Below are 9,570 nucleotides of genomic sequence, written 5' to 3' on the forward strand. Positions count from 1 at the left end.
TGACGAACTATGTACACATTAATACGTATTAACTTCCCCGGAGAACTTGACTTCCCTTATCGATTTTTTTTTTTATTGCAACACAGTTAGTGTATTTTAATTTTTTTGGCATCGCATAACATTTTAAAGACCAAGCAAGCCAAAAAAGGAACCCCATCGCCGCACCTCCACCGCCCGGGTGATCTGTGACGCTCACCCAGGTTATGTTGACAGTCGGGCCGCGAAGCCACCTCTAGCGAACACCCCGCGACCAGCCTGCACCGTCTGAAGCGTTTATTACCGCTACTCTCATGGTGTTACACGCCCTGAACCCTTTACCCTCATGTATCATCTGGAATAAGTGGAAGATATGCAGGACAGGTATAACAATATAGGGTTTGTTCAGCAGATATTAAGTTTAAACTTGGTGCCGAGGCAAAATGGCACCAATCGAGGCAACGACACATCTCTCAGTGAATTCTCAGGTACGCTTGTGTTGGTGTTTCTCCCTCCCTCCCACTAACCGTGTCTATCGTTCGCTAATGTGTGGTAAAACGTAAATTATTCATGATTTGGCAAGGCTTGACTTGTATGTGTGTGCTCTTATAGAATGGGTCGACACTAGCTTCATGCTAATTTGCGCTAGCATGTTTTGTTTAGATGCCAGCCACAGGGCTTCCTTGTGTTGTGTTGGTGAACTAACTTGCCCTGCTTTAGTAGCAGTGTACTAATGTGTTCCGTGTGCTTATACATCCCTTTGCTGAAAGGGATTGGTGGCATACTCTATGTGTCTTTAAAATAAATGACGAAGGGGACACTTTCCAACATCCATAATAAAGTAGAAACACTAACGTTACCCAACAGTAAAAGTGAGAGCAAAGTTAATTTGCTAATCGCCTTAAAAGCGTTTTAGGGAAGCTGTATGGTAGTCAACTGTTCCACATAATCCACAGAATCGCGTGAGGCAGTAGCATTCCTACACTTACTATGGGTATCATTGATGTTGTTACGGCTGGATTACCATGTCGTTCTCATAATGCAATAGGCTGTGTCCGTAATACCTGTCCTTGTGCTGGTAAATTACAAAAGTAGGATATAATCAAAGCAGGATAATGAAAGGGTTTGTTACTACTTCTACTACTAGACACTTCAATACAGAATAAAACAGACTATCAGTGCTTTAACGACGACCACTTGCTTCCCAGAGATGTGGTACGGGGTGTTTCTGTGGGCAGCAGTGTCATCGCTGGTGTTCCATCTGCCGGCCGCCCTCCTCGCCCTCGCCACTCTACGGCAGCACAAGATCGCCCGCTTCATGCCCATCGCCATCCTCCTCATGGGCTTCTTGGGGCCGATCTGTGGAGGTGTCCTTACCAGTGAGTTTGTGTTGGTGTTACAATGTAGCGCACAACTCTCTTATTGTGTGAGCTCTCGAAATGGCCATGTTTGGACAAGCATTTTGAGGGATCGCAAGGCAAGAAGAGGCCTGTTTCTCCGTCTAAAAGGCGGGAAGGAGCTGTTGTTGAGACCACCTCCGTAATTGGTGAACGCTACATTCCATCCAGAGATAGAAAAGAAATTCAAAAACTGTTGGGAGAATCTAGATATCAATGGAAAGATATAAAGTGCAGCATGCATGTCATCTAGCCCAACACAATAAATGGCAGATTATGGTCCCACGTTCACGCAACGCAAGGGGGTTAGGGACCCCTTACCTCCTTGCGGACCCGCCTTGCGTCCACCGCGAGGGCCGGACGTGCGGCTCTCAAAAATCGTAACCTTCCGTCGAGTCGACGCAGCAGCGAGGGCTGTGATTGGTCCGCCTAACCAAAACCCGCCGCAGAACCATAAAGGTTCCCGACTGCGTCGAAGCGTCTGCGTAGTCGTTGTGTCGCGTGAACGTGGGACCACCATAATCAACCCTTTACTCGAGTGTGAGCTCTATTAGTGACGTGTGTCTTTTCTGTGTGCGCAGGCGCTGCCATCGCTGGCGTGTACAAGGCAGCGGGGAAGACCATGATGTCTCTGGAGGCCCTGGTGTTCGGCGTTGGCCAGTCCTTCTGCATCCTCTTCATCTCCTTCCTCAGGCTCCTGGCCACCCTCTAGCCCCTCCACACAGCCTGCCTGGCTCTCCAAGCCCAACCCTAGAGCTCCCCCCCGCTCTCTGTCCCAACCAGACAGGGTACTCTCTGTCCAAGGCAAGAGGGACTGGGAGAGGTGTGGAGGAGCTCTGCGACCAGGGAACCGGACCAGATGGCTTTGGTCTCTCGCCACTGACTGCAGCGGAAGTCCCAGCCACGTTCACTGGCGCTCTCTCTCTATCGCTCTCTATCGTCAGGGGTCTGTGTCACTCTTATCATGCTCTGTCGTCTGTCGTTGCCCTGGACCTGGTGTGTCTGAAGCCAGACTTTATGGTCGGGATACTCCATGAGGCAATGGATGAAGAGACGGACAGCCTGGCAGACAAGCCAGCACAAAGACCTGTCTCGCGGTTAACGACGACGGGCAGAGTACCAAGATATGCAAGGCGTCGTCTGTTCTTTAAGGGGCCTTACTCTCTGATCTAAACACAGAGGCTACACTCGTGTGGTCTATTACGTCTTCAGGGAAGGTTTTTCCTTTTTATTGTTCCTTTCTTCCCCATGTTAATTTCTTCCTTCTTTTAACTTCCTCCTTTCTTTCTCGAAGTGTATTTTGAAAAAGCCTTTTCCCTCTTATTCTGAGACGATTCTATAGAGATATAGAATACACTAATGCACAACGATCTACATGTTAAGTTCACACTTAAGCTTTAGGCCCCAAGTTTTAGGACTTTAGGACACATTTTAGGACTGCAGTTGGTTGTCGATGTTGAATGCAGTCGAACTGGTTCTGTTGATAATTGTATGATGGATAGGTGAAAAGCCCTTTTCAGCAAAGCTGAAGCAACGAATGATTCCTGGAACGCATTTGTTAATCAAATCCCATTCCAATCTTAAACTCAGCACGAGCATTCAAAGCTTCTTTTGTTAAAGCTACACGAATGTAAAACCATTGTCTTTTTGGTCGTCAGAAATTATATATTTTAGCAGAGTTGTATATTTTTGGGAATCTATGATATTTTAATTTATTGTGTGAGAACGCCTCATTTACGCTGTGTGAAATGATTAGGTTAATCTTATAGCATATCCCTACAGATCTCCACATGACCAAATCTGTATATTTGTGCACAGGGTGACTACTTCTAAGGTGATTTTGTTTGCCTGTGTTTACTTTTGTCATGGCATTGTATTGTGTACATAGAGAGGTAATTATCACTGGATCAAGTGTGTGTGTTTGTGTGCAAAATTAGCCTTTTGAGGAATATTGAATTTACTGTAACATTTGATTGCTTCAAATGAGCCATTTCTGAATTTGTTGCTTTGAGCGACTTGTTAAAAGGCTGAGACATTTTGAAGATTTATTTTCTACAGGTTGTAATTCCCTGATATGAATTGATTTTTGTATTGTAATTTTGACAATTAACGCTAAGTTCTTCACAAGACCAAGACTGGAAGTTTAGAGGATAACTATTTTTAAGTGAAATCACATTTTTCATTCTTTGATTCATTAAACACTTTTATATTCTTCTGACATTGATATTGATGACAAGGCAATAAGGAAAGAGTGTGTGCATAGAGTAGGAAGCGATAGTTGTGAACAACGTTTTACTGATCCCCTTCAAGACGATTCGTTTTCTCTCCATGCTGAAAACCAAAGAGAGCTGATGCATCTGTGTCTGGCCCCATCAGGCCCAGCATAACTGGCTAAAAATGTTTCATCACTGAATGCCCAAAAGGTTCCTACTGGTTCGGGATTAGAATGCACTGACATAATTTGTAATTGTCATTAAAAGCTACTCAGATTGGGGGTGTTGTTGCAGGAGCCATGGATTCAGATTTTTATTTTTACCAGTGTCAAGAAGTACAACAGGTTTTCACCTAAGTTGCATCCAGAGTGGTTCTAAGAATGTTCTTACCCTGTAAAAAAATGCAGGTTGCCTTGTAAAAACGATTAAATATTTTGATCTTTAGTGTGTTGACAGCTTATTTTTTACAATTGTTTTATTTTTTATATTCCAAATGTTTTGACACTTTCTGCCCACATACTTTTTTGTCTTGAACACGTCTTTTCATTTATATTTTTATTTATTTTATTGTTACACTGGCTGTGTGGGTGTGCATAGATATTCTACCAAGAATGTCATCGATTACACTTAAGTACTCTTGCTAGCCAATCGTTAAAGATCAATACAGGTCCCAACCAAGAGCTGTTTGATCCTGCCTTTGGTTTCACCCTATGTGATTAATTCCGTCCCAACAGCTTAACTTCAGTGGAACGTATTACTTAAATAATACGGAATGTCATGGGTCTGAGATCAGACTGAAGTATGGAAGTGATGGATTTAAAAGCATTTGGAAAATTAATGAATTGTTTCCCAACACCATGTGACCCTGTGTGTATATCCTCCAGCCGCTGGACACTTTTACAATGATGCCCCACCAAGGTAGAAGTTGTGTTACTGCGGTTTTATGGGGATTCAGGGTAAACTTATTTTTTTGGATTAAAATCTGATTCATGAAACCCATCTTGTTCCATTAGTTAAACTATTGGGATGAAATCCAGATGGTTAACGAAAGATCCCTGGGGAATATTTTATATGCCATCCAGTTCCAATGTTGTAACGATCGACATTAAGGTCTCCTTGAATGGGCATGGATACATAATGGTTCCTTTTCTGTTGTCAAAACCTTGTAAATGGTTTGAAGAGGTGGAACAAAATTATTATCTCCTATTTTAGCAAATATTACATTTATAATATGAAATGTATTTGCAATGAAACACTGCCTATAAGAAAATGAGCTCAGGAAGTGTGTGTGTGCATGTGAATTGCTCCTATAACAGTCTTGCCACAAACTATAGGACACGGATAAATCAACTTTTTAATTATTCTTAAACAAGTATAGTTATGGATTTACACTCTTTTTAAAACATTTTCTTCATAATTTCCAGTGGTTTTGTACTTTCCCCCTCCCCATTCCCTTTATATGTTTTGTACATATTTCAGCTGACGTGCAGGCAAAGATATACGTGACAGTAAAAAATAAATTCTCCCTGGAGAAGTGGAGGCAGAGGAGAAGGGGTGGTGGACGACGCAGGGTGAGGTGGGTGAGTCAGAAAACACAAGCAGAGGCGCCAAGGCCCAGGTCGGTTCATATAAAAAAAATGAAAATTGCTGAGGCGTCAATTGACGGTTGACGCGTCAGCTGACATGTGTCACATGGTCACGTGGAAGTGCCCAACGCAACGTTCCGCTCATAATGACTCAATGCAATTCTCAATGCATGGCGGAACATCGTAATGTGCAAAGGGATCGCGCTGGCTAACACACACATTCAACGGCATTCGATTGTGACTGGACCGATGTAGAAACATACCAACGCAAGAAAAAAATCACCAACCAAGCCAACCTCTGGTTTCTGGTCTCAGTGATGCTGCCTCCCCACCACTCCCCCCTCCCTCACTGCTCTGACCCCCGCTTCGAGGTCCGAAAGACCTCAAAAGAGCAACCAAACACTAAAATCAAACCGTCACAACACCGCCCCCGTGTGGTGAGCACACACATGACACATTCGGAAAACAAAGCTCCCGATTGGCTGCGCCAGCTCGCCAGGGGATGTCGGTCGCTGTGGCATCGGTGACACCACCAGCGGCGCAGCAATCAAAAACCCCCTGCGGTGGTCCCGTGCTCGGTTAATCTCCTCAGGGTTTGGTTCACTCTTCGGCCCTGGGGACGGCGGCGTCAGTCCTCACCCCGGGGGACGGGGCTTTCCCCGTGTGCTGGGGCAACGCCGGCTCCTTCCGCCGCGCCTCCCTCTCCATCTCCTGCGTTGTGCTTCTCCCGAGGGCGGCGGCGGCGGCGGCCGGGGTCGCTGCTGTGCTGGGGGGTACAGTGGTGGCCCCAGACGGAGGGGGTACCGGGGACCTGGCCTTGGTCTGGGGGCCCGCCACCTGGGCTGTGCTCGGGGACGGGGTTTTGGCGGGCGGCTGGTTTTCGGACGTGGCTGGTGTGATGGACAGGGGGAGGGGCTTCGGTTCTTTGTGACCCGGCGTCGCAGTGGGCGGGGCTTTTTTGTCAGCGAAAGGCGGCGCCTTCGTTGTCTTATCCCCGAGGGGCGGCGCCGTGCCCGCCGGGGTCTCCGCGTCTGCGGTCCTCCCGCCCTCCGCCTTGCTCTCCGTCGGCTCCTCCCCGCCGCCGCCGCCGCCGCCTCCCCCCCAGCCCGGGACCCTCCGGGAGCCCGCCTCCCCAGCTGGGTCGTCAGAGGAGGACCCGACATGGAGGACACAACATGGAGGACACAACATGGACACAACATGGAGGACACAACATGGACACAACATGGAGGACACAACATGGAGGACACAACATGGAGGAGGACACAACATGGAGGAGGACACAACGTGGAGGAGGACACAACATTGAGGACACAACATGGAGGAGGACACAACATGGAGGAGGACACAACATGGAGGAGGACACAACATGGAGGACACAACATGGAGGACACAACATGGAGGAGGACACAACATGGAGGAGGACACAACATGGAGGACACAACATGGAGGACACAACATGGAGGAGGACACAACATGGAGGACACAACATGGAGGCAGACAGGTTGAGCTTGAGGTCGGTTTAGGCTGACATTGAAATAACACATTTTCATAAACACACCAATGTTTTCCACTGTAAATAGTTAATTTCGGGGGTTTACCCTCCCTCTAAAGGTCCCATGAGATGCCACCAGGTGTGAGTGTGTTACAAGCCGTTTTGAAAATCTGCCCCTTATGACGTCACGAGTGGGCGTGTCCACCTAGATGTGTGCTGGATGGGTCAGTCTACCGGCCTACCCAGTGGACTGGAGCAAACGTTGCTCATCTATCCGTCACAGATCTAGGTGGACACGCCCACTTGTGATGTCATAAGGGGCACATTTTCCCACTCCCACCTGGTGGCATGTCGTGGGACCTTTAAATTATTAATAGGAAATCTAAAATACATCATCATCATCATCATCCTCTGATGATGATGACAAAGATGACATCATCAGCACCAACGGGTTGTCATCATCCCCGTCATCCCCCTCACCTCTCCCTCCTCCCCTTGCGGCCGTCTGTCCCACTGCTTGGGCGTGTTCGGTGCACGTGGCGAGCACGCCCCGGTGGGCGCCATGGCGATTGGGCGACCGCTGCAGCACCGCCTTCAGCTCTGAGAGAGAGAGAGAGAGAGAGAGAGAGAGAGAGAGAGAGAGAGAGAGAGAGAGAGAGAGAGAGAGTCAGAAGACAAGAGAGAGTGAGAAGATAATTAGTCACACTTGACTAATTATGATATAAAACTACAATTAAAAAAATATATAAAAATACTGTTCTGCTATGAAACACATCTGAATTCAACAAATAGTCACAGGCAGTATGCACTGCCGCGGACAACACCACTAGAGACAAGTCACTGCTCACACACAGAAGAAGCCAATCAAAAACGAATCAAACCAATCAACAGACTACCGAAGACACACTTCAAGGCATTCGAGACAGCTACAGACAGACAATGTCAAACCCCCTAGTTAGTTACACACACCAACACACACAAACAAATAGACGCATGCCCCCGCACACGCAAACATGCACACACATACGCAGGCAGGCATGCATATGCAAACATCCTCTCACACACACACACACACACACACACACACACACAAACACACACACATACACACACACACACACACACGCATATACACACTCTAACTAGAAACAGTACACCATGTGTGTTTGTTGAACTGGTTAGAGCTGATAGAGCTGTTTCCGTGACAACAGTCCAACTGCGCTCACCTTGGGTCATGGCGAGTGTGTCCTCGTGCACGGACACGGCACGCCTTTGTGGGAGGGGCTTCATGCGCTGCCGGGGTTTGGGAAGACTTTCTGGAAGGACACACACGCACACACACAATATTAAGACGGATCATTTATATTTAGACTACAACACACACACACACACACGCACGTGCGAACACACACACACACACACACACACACACACACACACACACACACACACACACACACACACACACACACACACACACACACACACACACACACACACACACACACACACACAAGCAAACACACCCTCGACCCACCGTCTGTGGCTGATTGTGCTTTCTCCGAGCGATCGTGTACGGGAGGGGCCCGGCGTGGGGACACAGAGGGGGCCAGCCGGGGCCCCGGAGCTGCCCGGCCCTCAGCCTCCGGGACCTACACGTTGGGGGAGGACAGATCAGCGCTGGGAATGACTTATAATTAACAATTATGTGCCAAAGGCGAAGTAAATAGTTCAGGAATAGCCCCCCGAGACCGAAGGTTGTATATACTACAGGTGAACAGTCTATATACTACAGGTGAACAGTCTATATACTACAGGTGAACAGTCTACATACTACAGGTGAACACTCTATATACTACAGGTGAACAGTCTATATACTACAGGTGAACACTCTATATACTACAGGTGAACACTCTATATACTACAGGTGAACACTCTATATACTACAGGTGAACACTCTATATACTACAGGTGAACACTCGATATACTACAGGTGAACACTCTATATACTACAGGTGAACACTCTATATACTACAGGTGAACACTCTATATACTACAGGTGAACACTCTATATACTACAGGTGAACACTCTATATACTACAGGTGAACACTCTATATACTACAGGTGAACACCCTATATACTACAGGTGAACACTCTATATACTACAGGTGAACACTCTGTATACTACACGTGAAATAAACAAGATAAGACTTTTGGCCGGGATTTATTTGTTTTTATTAGCGGTTTATTTGTTTTTATTAGCGTTACGAGACTGACATTTTGCGATGAAAACAACATCCCGAGTTTGAGATCTCAATCATGGGATTTTGCCCAATATCCCGAGATAGCGAACGGATCAAATTGCGCCATCTTAGGAGGTTCACGTCTGGGTTTCAGAACCTGAAGTTCTCCTTGAAGATCAGATACGATACGATCTCTATATCAATTTCAGACCTTTTGTCCTCTAAGCTAAGGCAAACATTATTTGCTCTATATTGGCAGGGGACATTTGACCCTTTCACCATAACCAGGATGGACCTTGAGAAGGAGATAGTACATCACCACCATCTTGATGGCATTGTGAGGTCATCGGATAGTTTCCAGTATGGAGTAAAAGGGGAACAGTCAGACTCAGCTCTTTTCTAATCTTAGAGGCTGTGTCATACAGTGCTGCGTGCGTATGAAGCAGTACTCTCTATTATTTAGAAAATAGCAGATTTAGATGATTATGGTCCCACGTTCCCGGAACGCAGTGACCACGCAGACGCTTCGACGCAGTCGTGAACCTCATCAGTCCCTCCAGAAAAATGCGGCATTTTTTTTGTGATTGTTGCGGCCAAAAATCCTTGAATATGCGGCACGTTCTCTTAAAAAATGGGATGAAATATGGGGCATATTTATT

At 46.7% G+C, this 9,570-nt stretch overlaps 1 protein-coding gene across 1 annotated transcript; it reads left to right on the forward strand.

The window, feature by feature from the left end:
• Positions 1 to 138: 138 nt before the first annotated feature.
• Positions 139 to 4,712, forward strand: tmem170a (transmembrane protein 170A). Its single transcript, XM_056598536.1, has 3 exons — positions 139 to 464; positions 1,185 to 1,355; positions 1,955 to 4,712. Exons 1-3 carry the CDS (start codon positions 350 to 352, stop codon positions 2,083 to 2,085), a joined length of 417 nt encoding a protein of 138 aa, XP_056454511.1. The 5' UTR covers positions 139 to 349; the 3' UTR covers positions 2,086 to 4,712.
• Positions 4,713 to 9,570: the final 4,858 nt, after the last annotated feature.

The sequence above is a fragment of the Gadus chalcogrammus genome, chromosome 9 (assembly GCF_026213295.1).
Source record: "Gadus chalcogrammus isolate NIFS_2021 chromosome 9, NIFS_Gcha_1.0, whole genome shotgun sequence".
Classification (NCBI taxonomy): Eukaryota; Metazoa; Chordata; class Actinopteri; order Gadiformes; family Gadidae; genus Gadus; species Gadus chalcogrammus.

Coding starts and splice junctions, on each gene's coding strand:
- tmem170a (XM_056598536.1), top strand. CDS start 350: ATGCAGGACAGGTATAACAATATAGGGTTTGTTCAGCAGATATTAAGT. Junction 465..1,184: donor ATCTCTCAGTGAATTCTCAG/GTACGCTTGTGT, acceptor CTTGCTTCCCAG/AGATGTGGTACGGGGTGTTT. Junction 1,356..1,954: donor CTGTGGAGGTGTCCTTACCA/GTGAGTTTGTGT, acceptor CTGTGTGCGCAG/GCGCTGCCATCGCTGGCGTG.